This window comes from Hemitrygon akajei, chromosome 1 (genome assembly GCF_048418815.1).
Source record: "Hemitrygon akajei chromosome 1, sHemAka1.3, whole genome shotgun sequence".
In the NCBI taxonomy this organism is placed as follows: domain Eukaryota; kingdom Metazoa; phylum Chordata; class Chondrichthyes; order Myliobatiformes; family Dasyatidae; genus Hemitrygon; species Hemitrygon akajei.
In genome coordinates, this window is record NC_133124.1 from 83936806 (window position 1) to 83954209 (window position 17404).

The following is a 17404-nucleotide window of genomic DNA, read 5'->3' on the forward strand; positions in this document are numbered from 1 at the left end:
TCACTGCGGTTTCTGTTTCACACCTTGGTCACTGCGGTTTCTGTTTCACACCTTGGTCACTGCGACTCCTGTTTCACACCTTGGTCACTGCGGTTCCTGTTTCACACCTTGGTCACTGCGACTCCTGTTTCACACCTTGGTCACTGCGGTTCCTGTTTCAGACCTTGGTCACTGCGACTCCTGTTTCGCACCTTGGTCACTGCGGTTCCTGTTTCACACCTTGGTCACTGCGACTCCTGTTTCACACCTTGGTCACTGTGGTTTCTGTTTCACACCTTGGTCACTGCGGTTTCTGTTTCACACCTTGGTCACTGCGGTTTCTGTTTCAGACCTTGGTCACTGCGGTTTCTGTTTCACACCTTGGTCACTGTGACTCCTGTTTCGCATCTTGGTCACTGTGGTTTCTGTTTCACACCTTGGTCACTGCAACTCCTGTTTCACACCTTTGTCACTGCGACTCCTGTTTCACACCTTGGTCACTGCGGTTCCTGTTTCACACCTTGGTCACTGCGGTTTCTGTTTCACACCTTGGTCACTGCGACTCCTGTTTCGCATCTTGGTCACTGTGGTTTCTGTTTCACACCTTGGTCACTGCAACTCCTGTTTCACACCTTTGTCACTGTGACTCCTGTTTCGCATCTTGGTCACTGCGGTTCCTGTTTCACACCTTGGTCACTGCGACTCCTGTTTCGCACCTTGGTCACTGCGGTTTCTGTTTCAGACCTTGGTCACTGCGGTTTCTGTTTCACACCTTGGTCACTGCGACTCCTGTTTCACACCTTGGTCACTGCGACTCCTGTTTCACACCTTGGTCACTGCGACTCCTGTTTCACACCTTGGTCACTGCGGTTTCTGTTTCACACCTTGGTCACTGCGGTTTCTGTTTCACACCTTGGTCACTGCGGTTTCTGTTTCAGACCTTGGTCACTGTGGTTTCTGTTTCACACCTTGGTCACTGCGGTTTCTGTTTCACACCTTGGTCACTGCGGTTTCTGTTTCAGACCTTGGTCACTGCGACTCCTGTTTCGCACCTTGGTCACTGCGGTTCCTGTTTCACACCTTGGTCACTGCGACTCCTGTTTCACACCTTGGTCACTGTGGTTTCTGTTTCACACCTTGGTCACTGCGGTTTCTGTTTCACACCTTGGTCACTGTGACTCCTGTTTCACACCTTGGTCACTGCGGTTTCTGTTTCACACCTTGGTCACTGCGACTCCTGTTTCACACCTTGGTCACTGCGGTTTCTGTTTCACACCTTGGTCACTGCGGTTACTGTTTCACACCTTGGTCACTGAGGTTTCTGTTTCGCACCTTGGTCACTGCGGTTTCTGTTTCACACCTTGGTCACTGTGACTCCTGTTTCACACCTTGGTCACTGCGGTTTCTGTTTCACACCTTGGTCACTGCGGTTTCTGTTTCAGACCTTGGTCACTGCGGTTTCTGTTTCAGACCTTGGTCACTGCGACTCCTGTTTCACACCTTGGTCACTGCGACTCCTGTTTCACACCTTGGTCACTGCGGTTCCTGTTTCACACCTTGGTCACTGCGACTCCTGTTTCACACCTTGGTCACTGTGGTTTCTGTTTCACACCTTGGTCACTGCGGTTTCTGTTTCACACCTTGGTCACTGTGACTCCTGTTTCACACCTTGGTCACTGCGGTTCCTGTTTCACACCTTGGTCACTGCGGTTTCAGTTTCGCACCTTGGTCACTGCGGTTTCTGTTTCACACCTTGGTCACTGCGGTTTCTGTTTCACACCTTGGTCACTGTGACTCCTGTTTCACACCTTGGTCACTGCGGTTCCTGTTTCACAGCTTGGTCACTGCGGTTCCTGTTTCACAGCTTGGTCACTGCGACTCCTGTTTCACACCTTGGTCACTGTGGTTTCTGTTTCGCACCTTGGTCACTGCGGTTTCTGTTTCACACCTTGGTCACTGCGACTCCTGTTTCACACCTTGGTCACTGCGGTTTCTGTTTCACACCTTGGTCACTGCGGTTTCTGTTTCACACCTTGGTCACTGCGACTCCTGTTTCACACCTTGGTCACTGCGGTTTCTGTTTCACACCTTGGTCACTGCGGTTTCTGTTTCACACCTTGGTCACTGCGACTCCTGTTTCACACCTTGGTCACTGCGGTTTCTGTTTCGCACCTTGGTCACTGCGGTTTCTGTTTCACACCTTGGTCACTGCGACTCCTGTTTCACAGCTTGGTCACTGCGGTTTCTGTTTCACACCTTGGTCACTGTGGTTTCTGTTTCACACCTTGGTCACTGCGACTCCTGTTTCACACCTTGGTCACTGCGACTCCTGTTTCACACCTTGGTCACTGTGACTCCTGTTTCACACCTTGGTCACTGCTGTTTCTGTTTCGCACCTAGGTCACTGCGGTTTCTGTTTCGCACCTTGGTCACTGCGGTTTCTGTTTCGCACCTTGGTCACTGCGACTCCTGTTTCACACCTTGGTCACTGCGGTTTCTGTTTCACACCTTGGTCACTGCGACTCCTGTTTCACACCTTGGTCACTGCGGTTTCTGTTTCACACCTTGGTCACTGCGACTCCTGTTTCACACCTTGGTCACTGCGACTCCTGTTTCACACCTTGGTCACTGCGGTTTCTGTTTCGCACCTTGGTCACTGTGACTCCTGTTTCACACCTTGGTCACTGTGGTTTCTGTTTCACACCTTGGTCACTGCGACTCCTGTTTCACACCTTGGTCACTGCGACTCCTGTTTCACACCTTGGTCACTGCGGTTTCTGTTTCACACCTTGGTCACTGCGGTTTCTGTTTCACACCTTGGTCACTGCGGTTTCTGTTTCACACCTTGGTCACTGCGACTCCTGTTTCACACCTTGGTCACTGCGGTTACTGTTTCACACCTTGGTCACTGCGGTTTCTGTTTCACACCTTGGTCACTGCGGTTTCTGTTTCACACCTTGGTCACTGCGACTCCTGTTTCACACCTTGGTCACTGCGGTTTCTGTTTCACACCTTGGTCACTGCGACTCCTGTTTCACACCTTGGTCACTGCGGTTTCTGTTTCACACCTTGGTCACTGCGGTTTCTGTTTCACACCTTGGTCACTGCGACTCCTGTTTCACACCTTGGTCACTGCGGTTACTGTTTCACACCTTGGTCACTGCGGTTTCTGTTTCACACCTTGGTCACTGCGACTCCTGTTTCACACCTTGGTCACTGCGGTTTCTGTTTCACACCTTGGTCACTGCGACTCCTGTTTCACACCTTGGTCACTGCGGTTACTGTTTCACACCTTGGTCACTGCGACTCCTGTTTCACACCTTGGTCACTGCGGTTACTGTTTCACACCTTGGTCACTGCGACTCCTGTTTCACACCTTGGTCACTGCGGTTTCTGTTTCACACCTTGGTCACTGCGGTTTCTGTTTCACACCTTGGTCACTGCGACTCCTGTTTCACACCTTGGTCACTGCGGTTACTGTTTCACACCTTGGTCACTGCGACTCCTGTTTCACACCTTGGTCACTGCGGTTTCTGTTTCACACCTTGGTCACTGCGGTTCCTGTTTCACACCTTGGTCACTGTGACTCCTGTTTCACACCTTGGTCACTGCGGTTACTGTTTCACACCTTGGTCACTGCGACTCCTGTTTCACACCTTGGTCACTGCGGTTCCTGTTTCACACCTTGGTCACTGCGACTCCTGTTTCACACCTTGGTCACTGCGGTTTCTGTTTCACACCTTGGTCACTGCGGTTTCTGTTTCACACCTTGGTCACTGCGGTTTCTGTTTCACACCTTGGTCACTGCGACTCCTGTTTCACACCTTGGTCACTGCGACTCCTGTTTCACACCTTGGTCACTGCGGTTACTGTTTCACACCTTGGTCACTGCGGTTTCTGTTTCACACCTTGGTCACTGCGGTTTCTGTTTCACACCTTGGTCACTGCGACTCCTGTTTCACACCTTGGTCACTGCGGTTTCTGTTTCGCACCATGGTCACTGCGATTTCTGTTTCACACCTTGGTCACTGCGGTTTCTGTTTCACACCTTGGTCACTGCGGTTTCTGTTTCACACCTTGGTCACTGCGGTTTCTGTTTCACACCTTGGTCACTGCGACTCCTGTTTCACACCTTGGTCTCTGCGGTTTCTGTTTCACACCTTGGTCACTGCGGTTTCTGTTTCACACCTTGGTCACTGCGGTTTCTGTTTCACACCTTGGTCACTGCGACTCCTGTTTCACACCTTGGTCACTGCGGTTTCTGTTTCACACCTTGGTCACTGCGGTTTCTGTTTCACACCTTGGTCACTGCGACTCCTGTTTCACACCTTGGTCACTGTGACTCCTGTTTCACACCTTGGTCACTGCGGTTTCTGTTTCACACCTTGGTCACTGCGGTTTCTGTTTCACACCTTGGTCACTGCGACTCCTGTTTCACACCTTGGTCACTGCGGTTTCTGTTTCACACCTTGGTCACTGCGGTTCCTGTTTCACACCTTGGTCACTGCGGTTTCTGTTTCGCACCTTGGTCACTGCGACTCCTGTTTCACACCTTGGTCACTGCGGTTTCTGTTTCACACCTTGGTCACTGCGACTCCTGTTTCACACCTTGGTCACTGTGACTCCTGTTTCACACCTTGGTCACTGCGGTTTCTGTTTCACACCTTGGTCACTGCGGTTTCTGTTTCACACCTTGGTCACTGCGACTCCTGTTTCACACCTTGGTCACTGCGGTTTCTGTTTCACACCTTGGTCACTGTGACTCCTGTTTCACACCTTGGTCACTGCGGTTTCTGTTTCACACCTTGGTCACTGCGACTCCTGTTTCACACCTTGGTCACTGCGGTTTCTGTTTCACACCTTGGTCACTGTGACTCCTGTTTCACACCTTGGTCACTGCGGTTTCTGTTTCACACCTTGGTCACTGCGACTCCTGTTTCACACCTTGGTCACTGTGACTCCTGTTTCACACCTTGGTCACTGCGGTTTCTGTTTCACACCTTGGTCACTGCGGTTTCTGTTTCACACCTTGGTCACTGCGACTCCTGTTTCACACCTTGGTCACTGCGGTTTCTGTTTCACACCTTGGTCACTGCGACTCCTGTTTCACACCTTGGTCACTGCGGTTTCTGTTTCACACCTTGGTCACTGTGACTCCTGTTTCACACCTTGGTCACTGCGGTTTCTGTTTCACACCTTGGTCACTGCGGTTTCTGTTTCACACCTTGGTCACTGCGGTTTCTGTTTCACACCTTGGTCACTGTGACTCCTGTTTCACACCTTGGTCACTGCGGTTTCTGTTTCACACCTTGGTCACTGCGACTCCTGTTTCACACCTTGGTCACTGCGGTTTCTGTTTCACACCTTGGTCACTGCGACTCCTGTTTCACACCTTGGTCACTGTGACTCCTGTTTCACACCTTGGTCACTGCGACTCCTGTTTCACACCTTGGTCACTGCGGTTTCTGTTTCACACCTTGGTCACTGTGACTCCTGTTTCACACCTTGGTCACTGCGACTCCTGTTTCACACCTTGGTCACTGTGGTTTCTGTTTCACACCTTGGTCACTGCGGTTTCTGTTTCACACCATGGTCACTGCGGTTTCTGTTTCACACCTTGGTCACTGCGGTTTCTGTTTCACACCTTGGTCACTGCGACTCCTGTTTCACACCTTGGTCACTGCGGTTTCTGTTTCACACCATGGTCACTGCGGTTTCTGTTTCACACCTTGGTCACTGCGGTTTCTGTTTCGCACCTTGGTCACTGCGGTTTCTGTTTCGCACCTTGGTCACTGAGGTTTCTGTTTCGCACCTTGGTCACTGTGACTCCTGTTTCACACCTTGGTCACTGCGGTTTCTGTTTCGCACCTTGGTCACTGAGGTTTCTGTTTCGCACCTTGGTCACTGAGGTTTCTGTTTCACACCTTGGTCACTGAGGTTTCTGTTTCGCACCTTGGTCACTGAGGTTTCTGTTTCACACCTTGGTCACTGCGGTTCCTGTTTCACACCTTGGTCTCTGCGGTTTCTGTTTCACACCTTGGTCACTGCGGTTTCTGTTTCGCACCTTGGTCACTGCGGTTTCTGTTTCGCACCTTGGTCACTGCGGTTTCTGTTTCACACCTTGGTCACTGCGACTCCTGTTTCACACCTTGGTCACTGCGACTCCTGTTTCACACCTTGGTCACTGCGGTTTCTGTTTCGCACCTTGGTCACTGTGGTTTCTGTTTCACACCTTGGTCACTGCGACTCCTGTTTCACACCTTGGTCACTGTGACTCCTGTTTCACACCTTGGTCACTGCGGTTTCTGTTTCGCACCTTGGTCACTGCGGTTTCTGTTTCACACCTTGGTCACTGCGACTCCTGTTTCACACCTTGGTCACTGCGACTCCTGTTTCACACCTTGGTCACTGCGGTTTCTGTTTCACACCTTGGTCACTGCGGTTTCTGTTTCACACCTTGGTCACTGCGGTTCCTGTTTCACACCTTGGTCACTGCGATTTCTGTTTCACACCTTGGTCACTGCGATTTCTGTTTCACACCTTGGTCACTGTGGTTCCTGTTTCACACCTTGGTCACTGCGACTCCTGTTTCACACCATGGTCACTGCGGTTTCTGTTTCGCACCTTGGTCACTGCGATTTCTGTTTCACACCTTGGTCACTGTGGTTCCTGTTTCACACCTTGGTCACTGCGGTTTCTGTTTCACACCTTGGTCACTGCGACTCCTGTTTCACACCTTGGTCACTGTGGTTTCTGTTTCACACCTTGGTCACTGCGACTCCTGTTTCACACCATGGTCACTGCGGTTTCTGTTTCGCACCTTGGTCACTGCGGTTTCTGTTTCACACCTTGGTCACTGCGGTTTCTGTTTCACACCTTGGTCACTGCGACTCCTGTTTCACACCTTGGTCACTGTGGTTTCTGTTTCACACCTTGGTCACTGCGGTTTCTGTTTCACACCTTGGTCACTGCGACTCCTGTTTCACACCTTGGTCACTGTGGTTTCTGTTTCACACCTTGGTCACTGCGGTTTCTGTTTCACACCATGGTCACTGCGGTTTCTGTTTCGCACCTTGGTCACTGCGGTTTCTGTTTCGCACCTTGGTCACTGCGGTTTCTGTTTCGCACCTTGGTCACTGCGGTTTCTGTTTCGCACCTTGGTCACTGTGGTTTCTGTTTCACACCTTGGTCACTGCGACTCCTGTTTCACACCTTGGTCACTGTGGTTTCTGTTTCGCACCTTGGTCACTGCGACTCCTGTTTCACACCTTGGTCACTGCGACTCCTGTTTCACACCTTGGTCACTGCGGTTTCTGTTTCACACCTTGGTCACTGCGACTCCTGTTTCACACCTTGGTCACTGCGACTCCTGTTTCACACCTTGGTCACTGCGACTCCTGTTTCACACCTTGGTCACTGCGACTCCTGTTTCACACCTTGGTCACTGCGGTTTCTGTTTCGCACCTTGGTCACTGCGACTACTGTTTCACACCTTGGTCACTGCGACTCCTGTTTCACACCTTGGTCACTGCGACTCCTGTTTCACACCTTGGTCACTGCGACTCCTGTTTCACACCTTGGTCACTGCGGTTTCTGTTTCGCACCTTGGTCACTGCGGCTCCTGTTTCACACCTTGGTCACTGCGACTCCTGTTTCACACCTTGGTCACTGCGGTTTCTGTTTCACACCATGGTCACTGCGACTCCTGTTTCACACCTTGGTCACTGCGACTCCTGTTTCACACCTTGGTCACTGCGGTTTCTGTTTCGCACCTTGGTCACTGTGGTTTCTGTTTCACACCTTGGTCACTGCGGTTTCTGTTTCGCACCTTGGTCACTGTGGTTTCTGTTTCACACCTTGGTCACTGTGACTCCTGTTTCACACCTTGGTCACTGCGACTCCTGTTTCACAACTTGGTCACTGCGGTTTCTGTTTCGCACCTTGGTCACTGCGACTACTGTTTCACACCTTGGTCACTGCGACTCCTGTTTCACACCTTGGTCACTGCGACTCCTGTTTCACACCTTGGTCACTGCGACTCCTGTTTCACACCTTGGTCACTGCGGTTTCTGTTTCGCACCTTGGTCACTGCGGCTCCTGTTTCACACCTTGGTCACTGCGACTCCTGTTTCACACCTTGGTCACTGCGGTTTCTGTTTCACACCATGGTCACTGCGACTCCTGTTTCACACCTTGGTCACTGCGACTCCTGTTTCACACCTTGGTCACTGCGGTTTCTGTTTCGCACCTTGGTCACTGTGGTTTCTGTTTCGCACCTTGGTCACTGCGGTTTCTGTTTCGCACCTTGGTCACTGTGGTTTCTGTTTCACACCTTGGTCACTGCGACTCCTGTTTCACACCTTGGTCACTGTGGTTTCTGTTTCGCACCTTGGTCACTGCGACTCCTGTTTCACACCTTGGTCACTGCGACTCCTGTTTCACACCTTGGTCACTGCGGTTTCTGTTTCACACCTTGGTCACTGCGACTCCTGTTTCACACCTTGGTCACTGCGACTCCTGTTTCACACCTTGGTCACTGCGACTCCTGTTTCACACCTTGGTCACTGCGACTCCTGTTTCACACCTTGGTCACTGCGGTTTCTGTTTCGCACCTTGGTCACTGCGACTCCTGTTTCACACCTTGGTCACTGCGACTCCTGTTTCACACCTTGGTCACTGCGACTCCTGTTTCACACCTTGGTCACTGCGACTCCTGTTTCACACCTTGGTCACTGCGGTTTCTGTTTCGCACCTTGGTCACTGCGGCTCCTGTTTCACACCTTGGTCACTGCGACTCCTGTTTCACACCTTGGTCACTGCGGTTTCTGTTTCACACCATGGTCACTGCGACTCCTGTTTCACACCTTGGTCACTGCGACTCCTGTTTCACACCTTGGTCACTGCGGTTTCTGTTTCGCACCTTGGTCACTGTGGTTTCTGTTTCACACCTTGGTCACTGCGACTCCTGTTTCACACCTTGGTCACTGCGACTCCTGTTTCACACCTTGGTCACTGCGGTTTCTGTTTCGCACCTTGGTCACTGCGACTCCTGTTTCACACCTTGGTCACTGCGGTTTCTGTTTCGCACCTTGGTCACTGCGACTCCTGTTTCACACCTTGGTCACTGCGACTCCTGTTTCACACCTTGGTCACTGCGGTTTCTGTTTCGCACCTTGGTCACTGCGACTCCTGTTTCACACCTTGGTCACTGCGACTCCTGTTTCACACCTTGGTCACTGCGACTCCTGTTTCACACCTTGGTCACTGCCGTTTCTGTTTCAGACCTTGGTCACTGCGACTCCTGTTTCACACCTTGGTCACTGCGGTTTCTGTTTCACACCTTGGTCACTGTGGTTTCTGTTTCACACCATGGTCACTGTGGTTTCTGTTTCACACCATGGTCACTGTGGTTTCTGTTTCACACCTTGGTCACTGCGGTTTCTGTTTCACACCTTGGTCACTGTGGTTTCTGTTTCACACCTTGGTCACTGTGACTCCTGTTTCACACCTTGGTCACTGTGGTTTCTGTTTCACACCTTGGTCACTGCGGTTTCTGTTTCACACCTTGGTCACTGCGACTCCTGTTTCACACCTTGGTCACTGCGATTTCTGTTTCACACCTTGGTCACTGTGGTTCCTATTTCACACCTTGGTCACTGCGACTCCTGTTTCACACCTTGGTCACTGCGGTTCCTGTTTCACACCTTGGTCACTGTGGTTCCTGTTTCACACCTTGGTCACTGCGGTTTCTGTTTCACACCTTGGTCACTGCGACTCCTGTTTCACACCTTGGTCACTGTGGTTCCTGTTTCACACCTTGGTCACTGCGGTTTCTGTTTCACACCTTGGTCACTGCGGTTTCTGTTTCACACCTTGGTCACTGCGGTTTCTGTTTCACACCTTGGTCACTGCGACTCCTGTTTCACACCTTGGTCACTGCGGTTCCTGTTTCACACCTTGGTCACTGCGGTTTCTGTTTCACACCTTGGTCACTGCGACTCCTGTTTCACACCTTGGTCACTGCGGTTCCTGTTTCACACCTTGGTCACTGCGACTCCTGTTTCACACCTTGGTCACTGTGGTTTCTGTTTCACACCTTGGTCACTGCGACTCCTGTTTCACACCTTGGTCACTGTGGTTTCTGTTTCACACCTTGGTCACTGTGGTTCCTGTTTCACACCTTTGTCACTTTGGTTCCTGTTTCACACCTTGGTCACTGCGACTCCTGTTTCACACCTTGGTCACTGCGACTCCTGTTTCACACCTTGGTCACTGCGGTTCCTGTTTCACACCTTGGTCACTGCGGTTTCTGTTTCACACCTTGGTCACTGTGACTCCTGTTTCACACCTTGGTCACTGCGACTCCTGTTTCACAACTTGGTCACTGCGGTTTCTGTTTCACACCTTGGTCACTGCGGTTTCTGTTTCACACCTTGGTCACTGTGACTCCTGTTTCACACCTTGGTCACTGCGGTTCCTGTTTCACACCTTGGTCACTGCGGTTCCTGTTTCACACCTTGGTCACTGCGACTCCTGTTTCACACCTTGGTCACTGCGGTTTCTGTTTCACACCTTGGTCACTGCGACTCCTGTTTCACACCTTGGTCACTGCGGTTACTGTTTCACACCTTGGGATATCTTGCTAGTCTAATGATGCAGAAAGATACGGCATTAATACAGCATCTTTCTTCATCTCTTTCAATTAATCAGACCTTTTTAAAGTGTAGTCAGATTTGTAATGCAGAAAACAGGGCGGTGGATTCTAACACAATGACCAGATAATGGTTTTACTGGTTGATTGAAGAATGACACTGGAAGAACTTCCTTGCTTTCATTGATAGAGAACTTTTACACCCTGGAGGGATTATCCAAAAGGTAGCACCACTGAGCATGTAGCACTCTCTCCATACTGCACCACAGAATCATTCTGGACCTGAGTATTCAAATTTGAGGAGGGGTACTTCTGACCTAGGTGAGAGTGTGTCCCATTAAACCCAGATGACAGTCAGCAGGTCAGGTTATTGCCACGGATAGGGTGAAGTTTGCCTACTTGAATAAGACTTTATATTAGTCCAGTGCTGTTCTGTAGAAGTTGCTTCTGGTCTTGCAGTTGATGGCATTATCCAAATTTTTTATATTAGTTAGCAGTAGATGTAATCTAACTTTGAAACTGCTACACTTGAAATTGACATGACATTGATTTATTGCATTTGGCTGGAGTAGTCAGCTGCCTCTTTTAACTGTAGGTGGCTCATGTGAAGGAGACTGTAAATGTATCACAGCGTTAAATTTCTGATAAAAATGAACCCTCCAGTAGTGAGTTTGTTTAGTCAATAAACAAACTGTGTGATTACTTAATTGTTTTTACTTTGGTTATCTCTCCACAGGCCGGTGTGTTCACAGTGTTGTAAAAAGGTACGTTTCCCTGTTGAGGTTTATATCTGAATTATTTCACATTTCTATGTCTATCAATAGCTGGACTACTTAAATAACAACAATTTCATGTGTTTGTGATCTAGATGCGACTGCCTTCCAAGCCCTACAGCAATCTCCCCATCTTTTCCTTGGGACCATCAGCCATGCCGAAAGAGGGGAAAGTGATAAAACCGGAGAAGATGCCAAGCAGCCGGCGTCGCAATGATGGGCAGCACAAAGGTCTCGTCAGGTACTGAGCTCCAGAACGTCCTCCCCCCCACCCGCACAAAGGTCTCGTAAGGTACTGAGCTCCAGAACGTCCTCCCCCCCACCCCACCCGCACAAAGGTCTCGTCAGGTACTGAGCTCCAGAACGTTCCCCCCCCCACCCGCACAAAGGTCTCGTCAGGTACTGAGCTCCAGAACGTCCCCGTCCCCCCACCCGCACAAAGGTCTCGTCAGGTACTGAGCTCCAGAACGTCCTCCCCCCCACCCGCACAAAGGTCTCGTCAGGTACTGAGCTCCAGAACGTCCTCCCCCCCACCCGCACAAAGGTCTCGTCAGGTACTGAGCTCCAGAACGTCCTCCCCCCCACCCGCACAAAGGTCTCGTCAGGTACTGAGCTCCAGAACGTCCCCCACCCGCACAAAGGTCTCGTCAGGTACTGAGCTCCAGAACGTTCCCCCCCCCCCACCCGCACAAAGGTCTCGTCAGGTACTGAGCTCCAGAAAGTTCCCCCCCCCCCCACCCGCACAAAGGTCTCGTCAGGTACTGAGCTCCAGAACGTCCCCCACCCGCACAAAGGTCTCGTCAGGTACTGAGCTCCAGAACGTCCCCCACCCGCACAAAGGTCTCGTCAGGTACTGAGCTCCAGAACGTTCCCCCCCCCCCACCCGCACAAAGGTCTCGTCAGGTACTGAGCTCCAGAACGTCCCCGTCCCCCCACCCGCACAAAGGTCTCGTCAGGTACTGAGCTCCAGAACGTCCCCGTCCCCCCACCCGCACAAAGGTCTCGTCAGGTACTGAGCTCCAGAACGTTCCCCCCCCCCCCACCCGCACAAAGGTCTCGTCAGGTACTGAGCTCCAGAACGTCCCCCACCCGCACAAAGGTCTCGTCAGGTACTGAGCTCCAGAACGTCCCCCACCCGCACAAAGGTCTCGTCAGGTACTGAGCTCCAGAACGTCCCCCACCCGCACAAAGGTCTCGTCGGATACTGAGCTCCAGAACGTCCCCGTCCCCCCACCCGCACAAAGGTCTCGTCAGGTACTGAGCTCCAGAATGTCCCCCCTCAACCCGCACAAAGGTCTCGTCAGGTACTGAGCTCCAGAACGTCCCCCCCCCACCCGCACAAAGGTCTCGTCAGGTACTGAGCTCCAGAACGTCCCCCACCCGCACAAAGGTCTCGTCAGGTACTGAGCTCCAGAACGTCCCCCACCCGCACAAAGGTCTCGTCAGGTACTGAGCTCCAGAACGTCCCCCACCCGCACAAAGGTCTCGTCAGGTACTGAGCTCCAGAACGTCCCCGTCCCCCACCCACACAAAGGTCTCGTCAGGTACTGAGCTCCAGAACGTCCCCCCCCCCCACCCGCACAAAGGTCTCGTCAGGTACTGAGCTCCAGAACGTCCCCCCCCCCACCCGCACAAAGGTCTCGTCAGGTACTGAGCTCCAGAACGTCCCCCACCCGCACAAAGGTCTCGTCAGGTACTGAGCTCCAGAACGTCCCCCCACCCGCACAAAGGTCTCGTCAGGTACTGATCTCCAGGCCCCCCCCACCCGCACAAAGGTCTCGTCAGGTACTGAGCTCCAGAACGTCCCCCCCCCCCCCACACGCACAAAGGTCTCGTCAGGTACTGAGCTCCAGAACGTCCCCCACCCGCACAAAGGTCTCGTCAGGTACTGAGCTCCAGAACGTTCCCCCTCCACCCACACAAAGGTCTCGTCAGGTACTGAGCTCCAGGCCCCCCCCACCCGCACAAAGGTCTCGTCAGGTACTGAGCTCCAGAACGTCCCCGTCCCCCCACCCGCACAAAGGTCTCGTCAGGTACTGAGCTCCAGAACGTCCTCCCCCCCACCCGCACAAAGGTCTCGTCAGGTACTGAGCTCCAGAACGTTCCCCCCCCCCACCCGCACAAAGGTCTCGTCAGGTACTGAGCTCCAGAACGTCCCCGTCCCCCCACCCACACAAAGGTCTCGTCAGGTACTGAGCTCCAGAACGTCCCCGTCCCCCCACCCGCACAAAGGTCTCGTCGGGTACTGAGCTCCAGAACGTCCTCCCCCCCCACCCGCACAAAGGTCTCGTCAGGTACTGAGCTCCAGAACGTCCCCCACCCGCACAAAGGTCTCGTCAGGTACTGAGCTCCAGAACATCCTCACCCCCACCCGCACAAAGGTCTCGTCAGGTACTGAGCTCCAGAACGTCCTCCCCCCCACCCGCACAAAGGTCTCGTCAGGTACTGAGCTCCAGAACGTCCCCGTCCCCCCACCCGCACAAAGGTCTCGTCAGGTACTGAGCTCCAGAACGTCCTCCCCCCCCACCCGCACAAAGGTCTCGTCAGGTACTGAGCTCCAGAACGTCCCCCCCCCCACCCGCACAAAGGTCTCGTCAGGTACTGAGCTCCAGAACGTCCCCGTCCCCCCCACCCGCACAAAGGTCTCGTCAGGTACTGAGCTCCAGAACGTCCTCCCCCCCACCCGCACAAAGGTCTCGTCAGGTACTGAGCTCCAGAACGTCCCCGTCCCCCCACCCGCACAAAGGTCTCGTCAGGTACTGAGCTCCAGAACGTCCCCCACCCGCACAAAGGTCTCGTCAGGTACTGAGCTCCAGAACGTCCCCGTCCCCCCACCCGCACAAAGGTCTCGTCAGGTACTGAGCTCCAGAACGTTCCCCCCCCCCACCCGCACAAAGGTCTCGTCAGGTACTGAGCTCCAGAACGTCCCCGTCCCCCCACCCGCACAAAGGTCTCGTCAGGTACTGAGCTCCAGAACGTTCCCCCCCCCACCCGCACAAAGGTCTCGTCAGGTACTGAGCTCCAGAACGTTCCCCCCCCCCCACCCGCACAAAGGTCTCGTCAGGTACTGAGCTCCAGAACGTCCCCGTCCCCCCACCCGCACAAAGGTCTCGTCAGGTACTGAGCTCCAGAACGTTCCCCCCCCCCTCCACCCACACAAAGGTCTCGTCAGGTACTGAGCTCCAGAACGTTCCCCCCCCCACCCGCACAAAGGTCTCGTCAGGTACTGAGCTCCAGAACGTTCCCCCCCCCCACCCGCACAAAGGTCTCGTCAGGTACTGAGCTCCAGAACGTCCCCGTCCCCCCACCCGCACAAAGGTCTCGTCAGGTACTGAGCTCCAGAACGTCCCCGTCCCCCCACCCGCACAAAGGTCTCGTCAGGTACTGAGCTCCAGAACGTTCCCCCCCCCCACCCGCACAAAGGTCTCGTCAGGTACTGAGCTCCAGAACGTCCCCGTCCCCCCACCCGCACAAAGGTCTCGTCAGGTACTGAGCTCCAGAACGTCCCCCACCCGCACAAAGGTCTCGTCAGGTACTGAGCTCCAGAACGTTCCCCCCCCCCACCCACACAAAGGTCTCGTCAGGTACTGAGCTCCAGAACGTCCCCGTCCCCCCACCCGCACAAAGGTCTCGTCAGGTACTGAGCTCCAGAACGTTCCCCCCCCCCACCCGCACAAAGGTCTCGTCGGGTACTGAGCTCCAGAACGTCCCCCACCCGCACAAAGGTCTCGTCAGGTACTGAGCTCCAGAACGTCCCCGTCCCCCCACCCGCACAAAGGTCTCGTCAGGTACTGAGCTCCAGAACGTTCCCCCCCCCCACCCGCACAAAGGTCTCGTCAGGTACTGAGCTCCAGAACGTCCCCGTCCCCCCACCCGCACAAAGGTCTCGTCAGGTACTGAGCTCCAGAACGTTCCCCCCCCCCCACCCGCACAAAGGTCTCGTCAGGTACTGAGCTCCAGAACGTCCCCCACCCGCACAAAGGTCTCGTCAGGTACTGAGCTCCAGAACGTTCCCCACCCCCACCCGCACAAAGGTCTCGTCAGGTACTGAGCTCCAGAACGTCCCCGTCCCCCCACCCGCACAAAGGTCTCGTCAGGTACTGAGCTCCAGAACGTTCCCCCCCCCCCACCCGCACAAAGGTCTCGTCAGGTACTGAGCTCCAGAACGTCCCCCACCCGCACAAAGGTCTCGTCAGGTACTGAGCTCCAGAACGTTCCCCACCCCCACCCGCACAAAGGTCTCGTCAGGTACTGAGCTCCAGAACGTCCCCGTCCCCCCACCCGCACAAAGGTCTCGTCAGGTACTGAGCTCCAGAACGTCCCCCACCCGCACAAAGGTCTCGTCAGGTACGGAGCTCCAGAACGTTCCCCCCCCCCCACCCGCACAAAGGTCTCGTCAGGTACTGAGCTCCAGAACGTTCCCCCCCCCCACCCGCACAAAGGTCTCGTCAGGTACTGAGCTCCAGAACGTCCCCGTCCCCCCACCCGCACAAAGGTCTCGTCAGGTACTGAGCTCCAGAACGTCCCCCACCCGCACAAAGGTCTCGTCAGGTACTGAGCTCCAGAACGTTCCCCCCCCCCACCCGCACAAAGGTCTCGTCAGGTACTGAGCTCCAGAACGTTCCCCCCCCCACCCGCACAAAGGTCTCGTCAGGTACTGAGCTCCAGAACGTCCCCGTCCCCCCCACCCGCACAAAGGTCTCGTCAGGTACTGAGCTCCAGAACGTCCCCCCCCCCCACCCGCACAAAGGTCTCGTCAGGTACTGAGCTCCAGAACGTTCCCCCCCCCACCCGCACAAAGGTCTCGTCAGGTACTGAGCTCCAGAACGTCCCCCACCCGCACAAAGGTCTCGTCGGGTACTGAGCTCCAGAACGTCCCCGTCCCCCCACCCGCACAAAGGTCTCGTCAGGTACTGAGCTCCAGAACGTCCCCCCCCCCCACCCGCACAAAGGTCTCGTCAGGTACTGAGCTCCAGAACGTCCCCCCCCCCCCCACCCGCACAAAGGTCTCGTCGGGTACTGAGCTCCAGAACGTTCCCCCCCCCCCACCCGCACAAAGGTCTCGTCAGGTACTGAGCTCCAGAACGTTCCCCCCCACCCGCACAAAGGTCTCGTCAGGTACTGAGCTCCAGAACGTTCCCCCCCCCACCCGCACAAAGGTCTCGTCAGGTACTGAGCTCCAGAACGTCCCCGTCCCCCCACCCGCACAAAGGTCTCGTCAGGTACTGAGCTCCAGAACGTCCCCCCCCCCCACCCGCACAAAGGTCTCGTCGGGTACTGAGCTCCAGAACGTTCCCCCCCCCCCACCCGCACAAAGGTCTCGTCAGGTACTGAGCTCCAGAACGTCCCCGTCCCCCCACCCGCACAAAGGTCTCGTCAGGTACTGAGCTCCAGAACGTTCCCCCCCACCCGCACAAAGGTCTCGTCAGGTACTGAGCTCCAGAACGTCCCCCCCCCCCACCCGCACAAAGGTCTCGTCAGGTACTGAGTTCCAGAACGTCCCCCACCCCACCCGCACAAAGGTCTCGTCAGGTACTGAGCTCCAGAACGTCCCCCCACCCGCACAAAGGTCTCGTCAGGTACTGAGCTCCAGGCCCCCCCCACCCACACAAAGGTCTCGTCAGGTACTGAGCTCCAGAACGTTCCCCCCCACCCGCACAAAGGTCTCGTCAGATACTGAGCTCCAGAACGTCCCCCCCCCCCCCACCCGCACAAAGGTCTCGTCAGGTACTGAGCTCCAGAACGTCCCCCACCCGCACAAAGGTCTCGTCAGGTACTGAGCTCCAGAACGTCCTCCCCCCCACCCCACCCGCACAAAGGTCTCGTCAGGTACTGAGCTCCAGAACGTCCCCGTCCCCCACCCGCACAAAGGTCTCGTCGGGTACTGAGCTCCAGAACGTCCCCCACCCGCACAAAGGTCTCGTCAGGTACTGAGCTCCAGAACGTTCCCCCCCCCACCCGCACAAAGGTCTCGTCGGGTACTGAGCTCCAGAACGTCCTC

At 54.6% G+C, this 17404-nt stretch overlaps 1 protein-coding gene across 6 annotated transcripts in view; it reads left to right on the forward strand.

Annotated features, from left to right (window-relative positions):
• Positions 1-17404, forward strand: part of LOC140728294 (protein spire homolog 1-like) — a 258068-nt gene that overhangs the window by 230410 nt on the left and 10254 nt on the right. For all 6 annotated transcript variants that reach the window (XM_073046825.1, XM_073046842.1, XM_073046849.1 and 3 more), the window contains 2 exons: positions 11367-11394; positions 11499-11644. In XM_073046825.1, the coding sequence (XP_072902926.1) occupies positions 11367-11394; positions 11499-11644 (174 nt within the window). The remainder of the gene's footprint in view (positions 1-11366; positions 11395-11498; positions 11645-17404) is intronic.